At 40.1% G+C, this 20,593-nt stretch overlaps 1 protein-coding gene across 5 annotated transcripts in view; it reads right to left on the bottom strand.

Moving 5' to 3' along the window:
* Positions 1 to 20,593, bottom strand: part of LOC148415213 (sickle tail protein homolog) — an 89,580-nt gene that overhangs the window by 33,802 nt on the left and 35,185 nt on the right. For all 5 annotated transcript variants that reach the window (XM_088430282.1, XM_088430286.1, XM_088430285.1 and 2 more), the window contains exons 6-10: positions 12,995 to 13,283; positions 11,557 to 11,827; positions 7,776 to 8,087; positions 7,523 to 7,624; positions 3,150 to 3,175 (exon numbers count right to left, since the gene is read on the bottom strand). In XM_088430282.1, coding sequence (XP_088286408.1) covers positions 3,150 to 3,175; positions 7,523 to 7,624; positions 7,776 to 8,087; positions 11,557 to 11,827; positions 12,995 to 13,283 — 1,000 coding nt within the window. The remainder of the gene's footprint in view (positions 1 to 3,149; positions 3,176 to 7,522; positions 7,625 to 7,775; positions 8,088 to 11,556; positions 11,828 to 12,994; positions 13,284 to 20,593) is intronic.

The raw sequence follows: 20,593 nt of genomic DNA, 5'->3' as shown, positions 1-20,593 counted from the left end.
GGCCAGCTGCATGGCGTCATCAGCAAACATGAGACCAAGCAGACGGATGCTGTATTCATCACAGCTGGGGACTTCAGCTGACCATATCTCTGTATTCGTGTATCCGGCCGACAGACAATTTCTCAGGCAGGATCCCCTGGTAAGTAAAGCTGTTAAATTGTGGTCTGATGAAACTGATTAAGTGCTTCAGGACTGCTTTTACTGTACAAACTGCGAGGTGTTTAAAACCGCAGCCATGTGTCAAGACACTGACACTGTAGATCTACAGTAGATGCATATGCTTCTGCAGTTACCAGCTACTTTAGCACATGCATAAAGACAACTAAAATTATTAAGCATCTCAGAATATATCCCGACCAAAAGCCCTGGATAAACTGAGGGCCAAATTACATGCATTCTTTTGTTTCAGGCACATCAGAGAGGCCAAGAGACAGTACAGGCAGAAGCTGGAGTGTCATTACGCCACCACTGACTCTCGACGCATGTGGGGAGCACATCAACACATCGCAGACTATTGACAGAGGAGCAGCTCAGTCACATCCAGTCAAGCCATACTGCCAGATTAGCTGAATGAGTTCTGCGTCTATTGAAAGAGGAGCAGCGCAGTCACATACAGTCAAGCCATACTGCCAGATTAGCTGAATGAGTTCTACGCCCGCTTTGACGCTAAGAATCTTGATCAGCAGAGAAGGATGCTGGGTGAGTAGTGTGCGCGGGACCCTCCTCTCAGGGTCTCACCAGCAGACATGCCCAAGATTCTGAGCAGAACAAACCCGCGGAAAGCAGCCAGTCCAGGTAACATCCCCAGCAGTGCACTCAGGGTTTGCTAGTCAGAGCTAACTGATAGGTTTGCAGACATATTTAACCTGTCCCTTGCACAAGCCTCTGTCCCCACCTGCTTCAAGGCCACTAGTATAGTGCCTGTCTCCAAGCAATGCACCGTGACCTGCCTGAATGGCTACCATCCCATAACGCTCACCTCAATCACAATGAAGTGCTTTGAGAAGATTATCATGACTCATATCAAAAACACCATTCCAGACACTGTGGACCTTATACAATTTGCATGTCATCAGAATCGGTCCACAGATAATGCAGTCAACACCGCCATCCACACAGCGCTCACACTCTTAGAGGGTAAGGAGACGTATATAAGAATGCTCTTCAACGGTTACAGCTCAGAATTCAACACAGTCATCTCTGACAAACTGACACGAGGTCTGGCACTCCATCTATGCAACTATGTGCTGAAGTTTCTCACAGGCAGACCTCAATAAGTCAGGGTCCAGAACCGCATATCCAGCATCAGAACTGTAAGCACAGGGACACCACATGGCTGTATGCTGAGCCCCTTGCTTTACACACTATTCACCTAAGTCGCCTTCCCAAACAACACCAGCATAATTAAATATGCAGATGGCACTATAGTCATCGGGCTGATCACTGGTGAGGTTGAGACAACAAAGGAAAGAGGTGGCAGACCTTGTGGCCTGGTGCTGCAGCAACAATCTCCACCTTAACACAGACAAGACCAAAGAACTGATCATTTACCCAAGGTGGCTGATGGAGCCGCACAAACCACCACTAGTCATCAAAGGGACAGAGGTGGAGAGGGTGAAAGCCTTCTAATTCCTCGACAAATACATCAGCGAGGATCGCACCTGGTCCCATAACACTTGACAGATCATCAAGAAGTCCGAACAGAGATTGTACTTTGAGGAGACTGAAGATATTTGGCATGCCTGCAAAGATTATCAACAACTTCTACAGATGCATGTACAGTTCAAAGTGTCCTCTCCACCTCAGTCACAATCTGGTACAGCAACTGTACAGCACAAGACAGAGAGGCTCTCCAGCATGTGTTCAAGACCTCACAGCGAATCTGTGGAGTAGCCTTCCCCTCCCTGCAGTACATTTACCACACCAGGGTTCTGCGGAGAACACAAAACCTCAGCAAGGACAATACTCACCCTACAACACAACCTGTTTGAACTGCTGCCATCAGGCAGACGCTACAGAAGCCCGAGGGCCAGGACTGCCAGGCTGGCAAACAACTTCTAACCACAGGCCATCCGGATTCTGAACAAATCCCTCATGCACTAATCTGCCTCATCACTAGTCACTTTATCGCACGCACACATGAACATAACAAATCCTGCATGGTGCAGGAAAGCTGATAAAGACATAATATTTTGCACTATAATATCTTGTGCTATCATCCTAACATGTATACAGTTTCTTCCACTTCATCTACTCCATAATATGCTCAGAATATAAATCTATTCATTCATTAGTGGTTCATTATAAATGCTCTTATTGCTCTATTACTATTTTTTTGTTTTATTGCCTCCTTTATTATTTACTCGATTGTGGAATGTGGTCTGCTCGGGGAAGTGAACAGAATGAGAATGTTGTTGTGCAGTATTACTATGCACATGACAATACAACTGTTGAATCTTGAATCTAGATGTCCGAGCGCCTACTCGTCGGGCAATTGCGTCTCACCATAATCCTGACAACGTATAGCCAAGACATGAAAAAGAGGAGTAACAGTACTACAGATACTGTATAAAGTGTAATAATTTGAGATTTAAGTAAATATGTGTACTCCAGTAGTTCGATGTCAGAGGAGTGCCCGTGACCTGTGTATTTACAGTTAACTTGTCTGTCTAGTATGCAGGTAATCTTCACAGCGCATCCCTCCGCATTATAGCTTTTTTTTTTAAGTGGAAAAAGAAAATCCGCAATGCTCTGATAGGGGAGGCGTGAAGTAGCAGGAGATCACTGTACAATACAAAATCTTCACAGCGCATCTCTCCCCATTATAGCTTAAAAAAAAAAAAAGTCCGCGATGCACTGATAGGGGAAGCGCGAAGTAGCAAGGGGTAACTGTATATTCAATATAAAATTGAAATTTCATTATTTTATTTCTAGCTTGTCCCTTTATTTTTTTATTGTTTTATTTTTTAACCATTGGGATAGCACTGTGGTATGGACTCTCAAAATATTCCTCAAACAAATGTCGATGAGACAATGCTTAACTTAAAAGTCAACCAAACAGAAGTTAGACCGCCACCACAGAATGGAATTTGAAAGAGCTTCAAGGTCTTACTGTATTGAGAATTGAGTAGATAACATCAAAAACTCACCTGGATGACTTTTCCAATCGCTTCCACTGCAAACACACATATAGTTAATAAATATGTAAATCTGACAATTTGTCCAATAATTTGGAGAATACGTTGTTGTATTTTCTAGACACCACCAGGTACTTTTTTCACATACAGTCTTAAAAAGTTACATAATTTATTAGATAAAGGTGTAATTATGATGATCCGCTGTCTTTCATTTCATTTATGTATATATTGATTGAAAGCCTCTCCTCAAAGGATTGCACCTTTTCTATTTTCTATTGCTGCTTATCCTCACTAGGGTCTCAGGCTTGTTGGTTCCTATCCCGGCCAACTTTAGGCAGTTAGGCGGGGGACAACCTGGACTGGTTGCCAACCAATTGCAGGGCACACAGAGACAAACAACTATTCACACATTTACAATCACACATACGGGTAATTTGAAGTGTCCAATACTTATAACATGCATGTTTTGGTACATGGGAGAAGCATGTTTTGGTACATGGGAGAAGAACAAAGTAACAAGAGAAGACCCACGCAAGACGGGAACAAATGCAGAAGCAAGCTGGAACTGAACCTCGGACATATGAACTGTGAGGTAGACGTGCTAACCGGTCTGCAACTGTGCTAGCATGGTGATACAAAAATTGAATACAGCATTTGATTGAAAAGTCTTTGGCGCCAAAAGGTTTAAGACTTAAAATTCACCCTAAAAAGGTGTACGCCAAGGTTACAGATGAAACTTGCATACTTAAACAATTGTGAAGGAAACTTGACTGCAGTTCTGCCAAACGTGAAGTCTTCCTACTGACTTGGTGAATTACTGAAATAATTGTTCATTTTGCCTAAAATTGAACATCTATCCAAAATGACTGGTCTTAAAAACTCACCCCAAATAAATATTTGATACAGGAGCAGTGCTAACACAAAAGCAGCTGACTTCCAATAGTTCCCGTCACTCAGTTCATGATTTTCTGACCACATCACATGAACTGCTGCAGATGAACTTGGAAATGGCTGCTAGTTAGGATGGGTTGTGTCATAACCCCCCCCACTCCTCACTTACATATATGTCTCCAAATGTCGGGGTGATGTTTCTTTGTTTATGCACATGCGAGGATATATTTTGCTGGCTTATGCTATAGCCCTTGTTAGGAAAATCCCGTGGACTCTTTTCCCTCCTTATTCCTTGCGTTTTCCTTAATTTATCTAAGTTCTTGGAGTATTGCACAAATGCTGCATGCCGACTGGCCTTGCTGTTCTGCATTCCCTTGTTATTTATTTATTTGTTTTTATGTGTCTTGGAAGATTTTTCCAGGTACTTGTGCAGGAGTAGATCAATAAATCTTGATTATCTATCCATCCATCAATCCAGCCATCAATCCATCCATCAAAACCTCCTTCCTTTATCTCTCAACACTTCCTTCTTTCCTTTTGATATGCTCAAGTTCAAACCTTTGCCAAGGATAGATAAGTGTATAGATAAAGTTGCACAAAAATCTACATTGAACCAAAAAAAGGGAACGCTATATATGCATGACTCCACACCACTATGTCATTTCGTCATAAAATATTTGTGCGAATAAATCATATCGCCACAGTACATTGACACATACAGTAGGTAATGGCGAGTGGTATTTTTGATCATTTCTCCATTTTCAAACGGATTATCCTATTCAGGGATGCAGGGGTATTGAAGATGGCTGACTTTGGGTAAAAGTATGCGTTAATGTCGCCAGTGAGGGCAGGGGAAGTTTTTTTGTTGTTGTAACTTTTGTTTTAATTTTGATCCTTAAAAATATATTAAAATGGCCACTGACATTAAGATCTTAGGAGAGGGTGTATGTGTGCACATTGAACTTTGATTCATTTAGTCTTTGAAGGTATAATATTACAGTGTAGCTGTGATTTTCAGAAGGAAAAATATACCATGTATGACATTTCATCCAAATGCAGTTTGAGTTTCTCTGGTTGTATAAAATCTTTAAGTAGCTCCTAGAACCTTCTGGCAAATCTTTTTTTTTTTTCCTCTCTGCATGTTATTCAATTGTTGTATATACTACATAAAAGAGTGCGAAGTGGAATGATGAGGAAAAACTCCAAGTATAGAAAATAAAATATATAAATGCCCTGTAATATTTTTTTAATACTGTAAATATTAAATGCAAATATACAGTGTTAGGCAAGTTACTTCAAAACTGTAATACATTATCTATTAATTATTACTGTCATTCCAAAGTAATTAGTTACATTATAGTATTACTGTGTTTTAAATGTAAGGTATTCCATTGCCTTTACATTACTATCACTAACACACCTGGAAATGGATTTGGTATTCTAAATGTAGCTCATTATGCTCATTACACATCCAGTCAAATGACCTCAAACTAAAAGTAAACTTACATGCTCAAAAAATATATATACTATTGCTTCCTTGGACTTGTAAATGATGCCCAGATTGCTGGAAATGGAAAGTAAAAAGATACATATAAATGACCGAAACAAAGTTTTCTGCATACCAAAAATACTCCAGCTCCATCTCAAGGCAACCAAATGAACTTCATTCATGCTATTTACTGCTTCAGTTAATGTTGTAAATGTGAGGAGAATTTTTTCGGGGTTGTACATTACAATGAATTATAACGCCTGTTACCGCATTTGTACCGAGTAAATTAAAGTGGACCCCCGTGTTGCGGCGTTCCTGGCTTGTGTTTTTTCACTTTACGATGTGAAATACTGAGTGTTTTTCGTCCCCTCTTTTAGCCATTTATCCCGCTTTACGATTAACATCAACAACTGTCATGACCTGTGGGGTTGGTTGTGTTTGTTGTTTTGCCTCACTCTTGAGGCGTTTTTAGGTAATTGCTCTTATTTTTTGTTGGCATCATACTGCTTCCGCTGCAACACGTCACTACAATGCTTGTCTGCTTGTCTGCTATTAGTCGCCATCTTGACTCCTCCGTCTTTTATTGGTCAGCGTGACGAGGTCACGAAGATGCTGGTCTGCTATTGGCTGACGCACGGGGTCACAAAGATGGCTGCCTAAAGACTTGTTCTGTTGTGAGAGTGCTTTCAATCTCGTATTTATTATGCATTTTAGTGCTTAATTCAAACTTGAATTGACTATCCATGAGTCCCAAGATTGCTAGGGATGTTAAAGAGAGAAGTAAGAAGATGATTTATATGGAAATGAAGCTGGGGATGATTAAGAAAAATGAAGAAAGCTAAGCTAGCCTAGCCTAGGCTACCCTTAGTAGGGAATATGGCCATAACAAGCACCACTCAAAGTTAAATACATCCTTTCTATATTTTTTTATTTATGATATTATTTAATTGTATGCATGTATATTAAATATAGTATGTAATACCTTACACTATTGCGTTACATCAAAAAGTAATGCATTACAGCAGTGCTTCTGTCACAGGGGGGAATGGCGAGTTGAATGCGGGTGTGCGGGAGGATGGACCGGGGGTGCGAGGAGCAAGGAAGCCAGGAGGGGATGTGCTCAAAAATACCGTTTTAATGAACAAAAGATGGCAGGAACAAAAACAGACAAAAACTTATGGGGAAGGGCAATCAATGAACCAGAGTGACTGTGGACGAGGGAGCAAGGACGTGAGGGTGACCATAACAATAATCCGACAACTAACAGTGAAAAGTCTGCAACTTAAATACATGAGGCTTCTTACAAGACAACGCGAAACAGCTGCGATAGACAAGAGGCAGGGTGACACGCAAGGGCAGGAACGCACAGGCGACAGGTGGACAAGATTAAACTAATGGACAGAGAGGCGAGGCAGACGCAGGGAAGAAACTATACAAACTAAATGGCTAAACAAACAACCCAAAATCTCTACAACAAAACCCATAGCAGAACGTAACTCAGGCAGAACGTGACAGCTTCTAAATTATAAAGCAACTCCAAGGAAAGAGGAAACATTTTTCACCCCCTTCCCGCTTCCCACGCTGACCATAAAATAAGATTAGCATCTATAATAATTCTATAAGCATACCTAAAACTGTATCCTTTCAAACATTAACACAAGAAAAAAGCAATATGAAAAAACTTTCAACAATTATTAACTTTTTTTACAGCATTTATCCAGGTTAAAGGATTATCTAAAAAGAAAAAAACCCAAGTGCATCAAATGGCCTAAAGCAAACAAGCCAATCCATATTTTATCACAATTACGCATCGCATTACACAAAACCAAATCCTTTTCCATGAGGTCACTCGTACCCTACTTGGCATCGCCTTGCACCCCCCAAGGGAATTTGAGAAACACAGTAAATACATTACTGTTTTTTATATATATATATATATATATATATATATATATATATATAAAAAAAAACACACACAATTTACAGACACACACAATTTACTGACCTGTGGCCCTTATCTCTTGAAATATCTCCTCCCACAGACAATGCCTGATGAACCAGACCTGCTAGACTGGCTATTTGCTCCTCCATCGCTTTCATTCGTTTACTGGAAAACAATATTAACATTACATCATGTTCATTAATTTATTTATTTATTTTTTGAATTTTGAATTAAAAACTACTTAGGTAAAATGTGAAACAATACTTAAATAGATCCTTGAAATTTTATAGAGCAGTATCTGTATAGTTATGCTCACCTCTGAACATCAAAGGCATTCATGTGACCCTGCATCAGCATCTCAGGTTGTCCTAATGGGCTGTCCATAAACACGGACGATGTAGACGATGATGAGCAACTACGTCTGTCTCTGTTTATATTCTCCACAGTAGCTCCATTATTTCCCTGTCTCAGGGATCGATGAATCGGGGACATCCGCTCAGCTGAGACCAGGCCTACGCCTCCAATGATCTGTCCATCATTCATCCTGACTTCATTTACTCGGTGGGGGAAGGGAGGAGATGTTGCTGATTGAGGAAGTTGGCAGTCACCATATTTCCAACTTTTTTGTCTGGAAGAGAAAAAACAAAGCGTGTGGACGGATTAATTAGCATTTTCGTGGCCATTGCTTATTTATTTGTCGTTTATGATCTGTTCTACATCATAATCTTCTTGCTCTCGGATGGAATCAGGATGGAGTCAAACAAAACCAATTGACTCTTCAGGAGCGTTTATTTTTTTATTCATTATGTATTTTATTTGATTTCTTACTGAATTTCCTTATGTCATGTTTATGCTCTCAATTTGTTTCTTTCTCCTTCCTCAGCGACAGAGTGAGGGATGGTGGGCGCTTATTTCGGCAACACATCTACGACTGGTCAGTAGTGATGGCGAAATCGAAACATGGGCCGAAACCAATGTCAGATTCGAAACACTGTGCGGAGGTTTGTATCAGAATTGACACTGTCACCTGACGGTTCCATTTTGCGTTTCATTACACCCTCAAAATGTTTCAAATGTTGTTTCAAAATTTCTGAGTTGTCTTGGAACAGTGATCATGTGATCCTTTTTTAAAATTGAATAAGAGATAAAAATAACACAATTACGCCATATGAAAATGTCCATTCAATATAAATGTTTCAGGGGAAAGTTGAAAGACAAAATTGACAGCAAATAATAGTTTTGTTTTTCTTTAATTGATGCAATGATTGTGTTATAGGTGTGTTTTTTCCTCCATTTGTCTTTCATATACGTTAAAAATAAAAAAAGAGCAAAAATAAATAACTACAAAATATTCTACCTACCTATATATATATATATATATATATATATATATATATATATATATATACACAGAGGTGGGCAACTGCGATTTTTTTGCTGGTCCAACATTGTCACGATGCGTGACCCAGACGAGTGAGAAGTGAACCCTGGAACACTCAGAGAAGGGCTTGGGTGGGACTAAATGGTTTATTTACAAAAAGAGCAAGCAACACGTGAAGTAATAACGGAAATTCTTCAAAGTGCAACACAAAGGTGAAAAAGGCTCAAAAGTACAAATAAAAGAGACAATGCAAAAAGGCATGTAACTCACGAGACTTGGGGGTTGAACTGGCAGGAGGATGTCGCCATGAAATGCAAAGTTCCAACATAAAAATCAGAACAAACAGCTAGGGCTTGACAGCAAAAGTAGTAACAGAAATTCTTACGCAGAAACGCTATGGTTCGAGGAAACGAGTCGAAACTGGCATGGACACTGAAGGCTGCAATAAGCAATAATCCAGCAACGCCCTCTAGCTCTGACCGCACCTAAATAGTGTCCTGATTAGAATTAGGAGCAGGTGTGCGGCCAGTGGTTCTGCTCACTAATCTGCGAGCAAGGACAGAGGTTTACGTACACGGGATGTGACAGACATTCTTCAGAGCCCGGTCCCCTTTCTGTCTTCGTCGGGCCATCCTTTTTTCAAGCCGGATGAAATTGTAAGTCAGTTCATCAGTGTATTTTCGCCACCACTAGAGGGCGAAATTTGACTTTTTTTTTCTGATCCGTCATTTGTCAGGCACTGGTCTACTTCAGCCTGCAATCATACTAATTCTTTTTTCTGTTTTTGTACTTACACTCAATGTTAACACCATGTCTGTGGTTCTACAATTACACTGCAATCATGTCCACTGGATGGTTTTATAATTTACATGAGCTTATATTATGGATGTCAGTTCACATATAAAACTGCCTGCCCTACAACTACAGAAGATGGTTTTATTATCATTTGTCTTAATTTGTCAAAATGTTATTGGTCACATATACTACAAATAAAACAAAGTATCGCTGAGGTTGAATTTAACAAAAACACGACTTTAATTAGGAAATTAAAAATGTCTATCTTGCATTTCCTTGCCAAGTGCCAATCAGAGAAAGAATGCAACTTTGGGTGCAGACCCACTGTTAACTTAAAAGAGTGACCACCTGCAGTAGAAATGCATCCCAGGTTTTTCTTATCAGCAAGGAATTTCTTTATGTAAAACATATTTACAAAGCAAGATAACACAAAAAAATCTCTTAACACTTAATTGTAAACGTTACTTTTAACTTTTGGTCGGTGAGATTGTGTCCAGTATGAGTTTTGGTTTTTGAAAACAGGACTAAAAATGAGAGCAACTACCAGTGGTGGAACGTCAGGCCAGCAAGGCCTTCTCTGTTGGCCTAACATAACCCGACATCATTATCATAATAAACTATAATAATTATAATATCTATAATGAAAGTCAATTTCATTTCAAATTCATTTCTACTAAGTATATATTTTATATATATATTGTTCTATTCATAAAATTATTCTCCATATTCTGTTCTTTTCGTGTCATATTATATCCATTTGGTTAGGGTCCTTCTAGTGTTGTAGTTTTAAGTTGTATACGTTTTTAGCCAATTAGAATTCAGCTAACTTCTGTCGCCAGGCTGTATGTAATCTGCCCTAACCAGAAGCCAGGGCATTCGCATCAACTCGGCGCGGGCTTTTGCGCAAGCGCAGATGGATATGTGAGTTGCCCGTATAACTTAATAGACAGCTGTAATAGCCAATCGATTCACAAGATTGCCATCTAGAGGCCTCACGTTGAACGTGATGTGAGTAGATGCTCACTGCAGGAAGGCGGTGCAATGCTCAACAAGCAAGCTATGCGGCGTTGCCTTTGCCTGATTGCTTTAGAGGTGTAGCGTAGCTATAAATTAACCTATTACTGTTTGGGCTACCAGGGGTGTCAGCTAATCCTGGCAAATAGTTCTGCTGGGAATGCCTTTCGATTTGGTGTTTGGAGCTACATTGGATTTGCAAACTTTAACAAAGGCAGAAACGAAACACCAAAGCATGGCTGGACACACGCGCTACGGTGCTTTTAAAAACTTATGGGGACACCCGAGTGGATATACAGTACATCTCAGTTCGAAGGTAAAGCGATCTCCTCAATACGCTGCGGTGCTTTTAAAAAACCTTTCTTTAAAAAACATTTGTTTTGGTGAGTGCAAGCCTTTTCTTTAATTGTTGTTTGATTTTTATTATGTTTGTGTTATTTTATTTCATTCATATTCAATTAATAGTAAAGAAATAAAACAATGTTCTTCTTATATTAAACTGTAATTTGTAATTTGGACCATACAATTTCGTGGATTTTTATTTAAAATTATTAATTTTTTAAAGTTTTGACAGCATCATGTAAAATGGTTTTAAAGGCTGATGCGGGTTTATTGACGTTTAAAAGCTCCAGAATATAGCCTTTTTAGCCCAGTAATGTGTACATGTGCGCATGGGGGCTATTTATTCGAGAGTCTGACATCCCAGAAGTCGTGCGTGTGAAAGTCACGGCCTGCCTCTGGCAACTACAAATAAATCTCTGGTAAAGTCTGATGTTTTATCTGTAAATGACAAGTTGTGTATTGAACCAACCCATTTTTTCACTCAACTGAACATATTTCTCCATTACTTGGTGGTGCTGTAAAGTGACAGTTGTCACATTGCCTCTGATTGTGAAACATACTGTACCTGTGCAGGGATTGCGTGTGCTGCTCCAAGATGTCCCGACAGCCCATCAGGGGGTTGACTGAAGCACAGTACTGTTGTACGTCTCCATGAATCCCAGTGATCCCGGCGTCTGCCATTTCCGCAGCATAAGTCAACGAACCACTACACTGGGAGGAGGCAAAGCTTCTCCTCCCTCCATCCTCTAAGGAGGAGCAATTGGAGTCTTGGTAACGCTGGCCTCCCTCTCCATGGGCCACCAGAGCCATGCTCTTGCAGCTGCCAACATCTTCATCTAAGGCACACATCAATAGAATTGTAAAAAATCGCTCATTGTTTACTCACCTGGATTTATACTATTTGATCATCTTTGACCAAGAGTTACACAACAGATTGACTTAACAAAGTAAAGACTTAAGTGATGTGTCTGAATGATGTGTGAAGTATGTATGTGTGTGTGTATATACAGCGTCCCTGGCTTATGTTTTTTTTCATGTTGCGATGTGGATTACTGAGTTTTTTTGTCCCCTCTTTGGTATTTTCCCGGTTTTGCAACAAAAACAACTGTCATGACCCTAGGGGGTTAGCTGTATATGTGTTGTTTTGTCTCTATCTGCAGGCGTTTTTAGGTAATTGCACTTATTTTCAGTTGCCGTCAATGTCTCCATGCAATGCTATGCAACACAATGTTGGTCTGCCAATGGTCAGCCTCACTTATTTCAAAATGGCGGAATGGTAAAGCTTTCTTCTATTGGGAGTGGTTACAAAACCGTATTCATAGTGCATTTTACTGGTTAATTCAAACTTGAATGGGTTAGCCATGGGTCCCAAGGCTGCTAGTGATGTTAAAAACAGAAGTAAGAAGATGATTTATATGGACACGATGCTGGAGATAATCAAGAAATTCGAAGTTAGCCTAGGCTAACCTTACTAGGGATTTTGGGCATAACAAGCATCACTTAATAAATCCTTTCTATATCTTTTATTTATGATGTTTTCTGATTGTATACATGTATTTTAATTATGAGTAGCACTTACTATACTATTTCGGTACCAATTTTTATATGTATGTACAATTTTGATGTTTTACCTGAGGTTCTAAACGTGTTAGCTATTTAACATAGGTTTGGATTGCCTGCCATATGGTGAATGTGCCTTGCGAGCCCTACCGCGGAACGGATTCATCTCGGCCCACTGTGTGTGTGTGTGTGTGTTTGTGTGTGTGTGTGTGTGTATATATATATATATATATATATATATATATATATATATATATATATATATATATATATATATATATATATATATATATAAATATATATATATATATATAAATATATATATATATATATATATATATATATATATATATATATATATATATATATGTGTGTGTGTGTGTATGTGTGTGTGTGCGTGCGTGCGTGTGTGTAGATTTCTTTAACTACTGTATTTATTTTACCAGGCTTGACATCCCTCCTCTCTAAGATGGCACTGCTGCTGGTGCATAAACTGCTGGATCGGGTTGCATTTGATAGACAGTCGCGGGACAAGAGAGTATTGCCTGCATCCATCACTCCTACTAAACCTTGTGCGCTCCTTCCACCATAGGCCACCCTGGAGGGAGAAGATGGCATCGAACGCACCATTGGGGGAGAAATAGAGCCTTGCAAGCTATGAAAGGTGCCACGGCTGGATGATGAAAGTCTATGGATAGGACTGTGGCTACCATAGAGGATTCCATTGACAATCTGCAAAAACAAAATAATATTATGATATTGCTATGGTTTGATTCTATTATTAATAAAACAGGAACAAGCTGATCAGGTAAGTAGAAGCCAAGTACAACTAACAAGTAAAAAGTAAATAAATAAACAGGGGTAATTTTGATACTCTAACTAAAAGTTGCATGATTCATTGTCATTTTAACACTGAGTAAAATTATAAAATTTAAGAATAAAAGAAATTTAAAAATAAAAGAAAATGTAATGGGTCGTCCCCGGGGCCTTCTCCCAGTGGGACATGCCCAGAACACTTCACCAGGGAGGTGTTCGGGAGGCATTGTAGTCAGATGTCCCAACCACTTCAACTTGCTCCTCTCAATGTGGAGAGTCCCTCCCGGATGACCGAGCTCTTCACCCTATCTCGAAGCAAGAGCCCAGACACCCTGCGTAGGAAACACATTTTGGCCGCTTGTATCCGGGATCTCGTTCTTCCGGTCACAACCCACAATTCGTGACCACAGATGAGGGCAGGAGTGTAGATCGACCGGTAAATAGAGAGCTTTGCCCTTTGGCTCAACTCTCTCTTCACCACGACGGACCGGTACAGAGTCTGCATTACCGCAGATGCTGCACCGATCTGCCTGTTGATCTCACGTTCCATCCTACTCTCACTCGTGAACAAGACCCCAAGATACTTGAACTCCTCCACTTGGGGCAGGACCTCTCAGAATACATCCCGACCAAAAGCCCTGGATAAACTGTGATGTGAGGGCCAAATTACATGCACACGCATCTGCTATTGTTTCAGGCACTGCTGAGACTACAAAAAGGCCAGATATGACCTTGAGTAGAGCCATCAGAGAGGCCAAGCGACAGTACAGGCAGAAGCTAGGGGAATTATTACTCCATCGCTGACCCTTGATGCATGTGGGGAGAACTTCAACAACTGCCTGAATGACTACCATCCCATAGTGCTCACCCCAATCACAATTTGGTGTTTTGAGAGGATTCTCATGACTCATATGAAAAAGACCATTCCCGACACCCTCTACAGTTTGCATATCGTCAGAAACTGTCCACGGATGATGCAGTCAACACCACCATCCACACAGCGCTCACGGGCAAGGACACGTATGTAAGAATGCTCTTTGTTGATTGCAGCTCTTTATTCAACACAATCATCGCTGAAAAACAGACTAATAATTTAATTATGTAGTATAACTATGCATAAGACATTAAAACTCTTGAATTGTTTCCATATTTTTGTCATACATGTTACTCAATAAGCCAAAGCAAGGGTTTATAAATAGGGGCCAAAATCCAAGGCTTATCAGGGTCAAGGGATGATTGAGGAAACAGTACAGTTCTACAAATTGTTCTGTTAGATACATATCTGGTGTTTCCATCTTTGTGAAAAATGTTTTATTTGCCAAGTCACCCCACTTGGCTTTTTGCGGATGCGTTTTGCTCTTCTCCTTCCTATCCTTATCTCCACCGATTGCTGCACTTTGTTGCATGATGTTTTTGTTTTTATACATCATTGTGGCCTCTTGCAGTATCTTGTGCCCTTTAATCTAGCCATGGAATTGGTCAGATGGGCTCTTGATTGAATTGAGAAAATGTTTTTGACAAGAAGGGCAAGAAGGAGGGAGCCTTGCCTGCCTGGGATGCTCACTGCCAGATATGGCAATAATCCATGGAACAAGTGGAGGGTAGTTTGTCGGTCGATTTTGTTCATAGAGTACGTTGAGGACATCCGCATTATTGGATTTTTTTATCACAGTGATTGGAGTCGGTGGATTACTGCTGTATTGATAAAGTGCATGGATGAGTACAGCCGGATAGGAGAAGAGGCTGCTCATTTTGTACGCATTGCATGAGTCACCAATGCACAGACTCTAGCTATGAGTGACCTAAACCGCAAACTTGATGCGGTTTTTGACTCCTCAAGCAGAATGGTTGTCATCATGGAGAAGTAGGAAGCTCACATTGAACAATTTATTGCTAATTCGGGTAACTGTAGCCCATTCAGTCTCATGCTATGGACTCGAGGTCGAGCACACTTTATCGACCTGCTTCCAAAACAACAACAACAGTATTTGGATTTTCTGCCCCCAGAGGACAAGGAGTTCTTGAAATACCAATCTTTCATCTTTTTTGCCATTTCCCTCAATTGGGGCATGGCTGAAGATTTGCTTTTTTTTTTTTTTTTAAATCCCTCCCATTTTTCCACATGTACCAGGTTTCATGCTATCAACGAAACATTCCTTGTGGCGAATACTGTCGGGCCTTGTCGTCTTCCCTGTCATGTTGAATTTTTCTTTGATGATTAGAGCTTGTTGAGTCCATTTTTTTTGCCTTGTACTGCTGGTGTAATGATAATAAATGCTATCTTATCTATCTTATTATGTAAATCTGACCTGTCTTTTTTTCCTCACTAAGTGACCCTGATTAGCCATCCTAGAAAGCGTGTTGACGGAATTAAAAAAAAAAAAGGGGGGGGGGGGGGGCACAAGCGAGTACCTCAGGGCCCAGCCCTTTTTGTCAGTGTTGGTTGAATGGCCACCTCTGGAAGATTGCAAGACTGACTCAGGTTTGTTAGACACACGTGCACACACACACACACACACACACACACACACACGCACACACACGCACACACACCTACACGCACACACACACGCACACACACACACACACACTCCAGATTAAGCCCAAAGAGGAATGTCAAAGTAGGTTTATCTTTACTGTATATGAGTTGTTGGTTGCAAGCATGATCCTGGCTATAAGTACGCTTTGAGTCCCACTATGGACTGCTTCCAAGTTCTGTTTGTGTTAAGGTCATCTATCAAATGTAATTTTGTTGACCTTTTTTTAATGAGGCTGATGTTAGGTTCCTACACCGTGACAACTGTTTTACATTTAAAACATCGCCCCGTGCATTCACATCATTCACAGTCTTGCCCATTCCTTGCCCCAACATTTTTGCACAACCATACATGATGGCCAAAACAACAAAATGATCTGCTCTGGCTGCTGGGAAAATAAAGCTATATTTTCATGGCTTTTTATATTGTTTTCCATGCCCACTGCCTCAGAGAAGCTGCTACTTAAAGACTATGAAATATCAGAAATGATTTCACTATGTTAACTTGGTCATATCTAATGCGATTCGTCTCCCATTGTGGTATTAATCTTATTAACGGGAGCTTAAACATCATGATACAAATTTTATCCAACAGCACATAAAACTTGAGCAAATGTCTTTTGGCACATGCTCAGTCCTGTTCATTTCAACATTAACTGAAAAGACTGACTATACAGCTGAACAACTTTTTTTTAAATTCCTTGAGGTACATGTGGAGGCGGCAGAAGAGTACAGATACTTGAGCAAATATTTGATGGCCTCTTGAATTTTTGCTCTAATGCAGAGGATATCATAAGAAAATGCCATGAGAGACAACATTTTGTTCAGGAAGCCTAGTTAATTTTGATTAAATAATCACATTCTCTGGACTTTCGATCACAAATTGATTGAGGGCCAAACCCACGAAGAATGAACACTATCAGCGGCCACTGATAGTGCCTGTCATTGCAGAAGTTGGCACTTCAGCACTGACTGACTGTCTGTCAGTCCATCGCTGACGGATGCCAATTTTGCAGACGGACCGACGAATGACGAGAATGCTCAAAAAATGGTGCATGAAAAATATCAGAATTGCAATTTTCATCTGTCGTAATTGTCTGAGTGGATTTTATGTCACTTTGCCGCCAGACGTCCATCAGCCCGCCATGCCGGTTATTGCTTTCTGAAATATAATTCAATTAACTTGGATTTTTATCTGCTATATTGTTATATCTTTAAAATATAAATAATAAGTGCAATCAGCCTTGCTGTCAATGTGACAATAGTCATGTTACAGCACCACCAACCACCAAGCAGTGGAGAAACATTCAGTCGAGCCAATTGCACTCTTGTCCTACTTGCATTCCTTTAGCTATACGTTAATAAAAATGATGGTGTTTTATAGCCTAGGGTTTAAACCTCTTAGCTGGCTTTGTTTTCATGTTACACTTATATTACTGTGTTGTTTTTCAATTGCCTTGTAACTGCAGAACCACAGACATGGTGTTAACTTTAAGTACTAAAACAGAAAAAATAATTAGTGTGCACGCAGACAGAGGTAGTCCAGCTCTGGACGAAAGACGATCACAAAAAAGTCAAATGTCGTCCTCTGGTGGTGGCAGAAGGTTGGCAAAAATACAAATACACCGACAGACTGACAGACAGACAATTACAATTTCGTCAAGCTTGAAAAAATGACGGACTGATGATGATGGAAAGGGGGCGGGGCTCTAACGAATGTCGGACCAGCAAAAAAATTAAGTTGCTCACCTCTGTGTAATTGCATCCTGTTAGAATAATTGCCTATAGGTCATCCCATATTTGTTATGCAATCACTTAGTATGTTTGTTATGCAATCAGTTAGTATTTTTGTTATGTGTTCAGTATGTTGGTAGATTGGGACGAATGTTTTCTGTTAGTGTTGGTTGTGAAGAAGATGAACTGACGCGTCTCGAGCATTTGCGGGAAGGAGACAGGCCCATGACCAACGGGGGTTTTGTAACCAGTCACGCATCCTCCTCCTGAGGAAGACGATACCATGGACACTAAACTGCATTCCTTACCATCATAAACCTGTTGTTTACATAGGTGACAAATATCTCCCCTCCCCAACCCTGCATTGACATTTGCTCGAGGGAACCCTCGAGCTAATAAAAAGAGAGGGTGTGGAGAAGATTGGCAGAACGAAGTAGAATCGTACATTGTCTAGTCTTTCTCCATCCTCCTCATGCATGAGAAGAAAAAAAATGCCTTTTCTCCTTCTTTGTGTAGTTTCTCACAAATGTCTAATAGGTGAACCTGTCACATAGGCCATTTGCTCCATCTCAATGTCCTTTTCCCAAAAAATATAGCACTAATGGCAAACCAGTGCAAACAAACTCACTGAGATTGATTGATTATCTTTTTTTTGGAAAATCAAAAAAAAAAAAACGGATTAAATCAAATTAATCAAACATAAACAAAAAGAGAAAATAAACCAATAGAAAAAACAAAACGAGTCAAACTAGACACTGTGACAGCCTCACTGACATGTCCCTGTCAAAATTAAAAAGGAACTGTAGGTACTTGATTTATACAATACTTCCAGCATGTATGATGATAATGACTAAACATGTATTAATGACGATTGTTATTGTTATAACAAGTTTCATGTTATCTTCCGGTAATGTAATATTGTTTTCTAAGCAACACAATATCTACATCAATATGGATACAGTACAATATACACGTCCAAATTACACAGGTGTTTTTGTTGATGTCTTTCTTTGTCATTGACACCTATATTTTTCTTCTTAAACTGTCTTATGTTTAAACCCACATTTACACACAACTTCTTCCAAATTTTAACTCCGTAAATTTAAAAGTTAACTCCGTGATTAACAAGGCAAATGGTCTGTTGTGAGTGTGCGGTGGACTTCAAAATTTAGTTGTTCCCGTAATTTACAGCACAATTCAATTAACTCAACACATTAACTAGTTTTAGACTATATGAACAACTTATTGGTATTAAGGAAAGGTATGTTGTGTGGTATTCCGATGGCTCCTTTTTGAAGAATGTACAATGATTTAAAGAACTCTTGTATGCAATCCCCAGTAATACAGTTTGACAGATTGAGTGCAGTTTGCGTCAGTTTCCCCCGATTCGTACACATGGTAAAGAAGCATATATTCTTTGCGAAAGAACAACATACTGTAGCAGAACGAAGGCAGTTTGGAAGAGACGTTTATAATTCAGTTCACGTTTAAAACTGCCTATCCTGCCTAATGTCATTTTTGCTCTGCCGCTTTCTTTTTAAAATGTATTATTTATTTTCATATTTTATTGTTATGCAATCCAAGATGTCAGTACTTTTATTTTACCTTTTTCTTTTCTTATTGTATTTATTTTATTTTTATTTTTATTTTTTTTAATTCATCCATCCATTTTCTAGAGCCTAGACAGACAATTGCAGGACACAGAGGGATGAACAATCACTCTTACACTAAATCACACCTAAGAACAATTTAGAGTGTTAAATATACCTGCACTGCATAATTTGGGAGTGTGGGAAGAAGCCGGAGTGCCCGGAGAGAACCCGCGCGGCCTCAAGGAGAGCATGTAAATTCCACACAGGAAGGCAGCAGCAAGCTCGATTTGAAAGCAGCACTCATCCACTGAGCCGCTTTATGTATCCATCGATCCATTATCTTCTGCTTTTTCTGGGGTCAGGTCAACAGGGAGACCCAGACTTCCCTTGCCCTGGCCACTTCGTCCAGCTCCTCTGAGAGAACATAGTCTCTCCAACAGGGGCCTTTCCTCCTGGGTTGTCCTCTGGGCTTTCTCCCAATGGGACATGCTCGAAACACCTCACCAGAGAGGAGTCTATGAGGCATTCTAACTAGATTCCTAGACTACCTCAATTGGCTCCACTCAATGCGGAGGAAAATCATTTGGGCTGCTTGTATCCGGAATGTCGTTCTTTCGGTCAGGACCTACAGGTCGTGTCCATAGGTGAGGGCAGGAATGCAGATTGTACAGAGACCTTCGCCCTTCGGTTCAGTTCTTTCTTTGCCATGACAGACTGGCAGAGAGTCCGCATTACAGCAGACTCTGCACTGATCCGCCTGTCGATCTCCCCTTCTTTCCTGACCTCACTCATGAACAAGACCCCAAGATACTTGAACTCTTCCACATAGGGCAGTACCTCATACCCCGACTGGGAGAGGGCATCTACCTTTTCTGACGGAAGACCATGAGATCAGATTTGGAGGTGCTGATCTTTATCCCTTTACACTCGGCAGTGGACTGCTCCAGTGAGTGCCTAACATGCCTATCCTGCATGTTTTTGATGTTTCCACCAACCAATGCAACTGATTGAAATGATCAGGATTGTTATCAGGCTTCCGTTGATCTTGCTGATGACCTGATCATTTGAATGAGGTGTGTTAGGAGGACAGAAACTTCAAAAACCAGCAGGATAGGCGGCCCTTGAGGGTTTTGGGCATGCGTGGCCTCGAATGATTAAATTAATCCAAACCTAATCCAAACAGGAACCCAAATTGAAATTGTGTGGCCTGATACAAGCGGAGGAACAATGTGGTTTTAATCTATAATCAATCCCTTTTACAGAACCCAAAACCTTACTTTTATGTTTCTTTCTTTTCTTTCAAACTTAATCACATCATAAAATGTTATTAAGACTTGTATGTCATGAAGAGTAGCCTAGTCTAA

This window comes from Hippichthys cyanospilos, chromosome 12, assembly GCF_059441005.1.
Source record: "Hippichthys cyanospilos isolate Australia breed blue-spotted pipefish chromosome 12, RoL_Hcya_1.0, whole genome shotgun sequence".
NCBI classification, from domain to species: Eukaryota; Metazoa; Chordata; class Actinopteri; order Syngnathiformes; family Syngnathidae; genus Hippichthys; species Hippichthys cyanospilos.
Note: the sequence above shows the minus strand (reverse complement) of the source record. Positions and strands in the feature narration are given on the sequence as shown.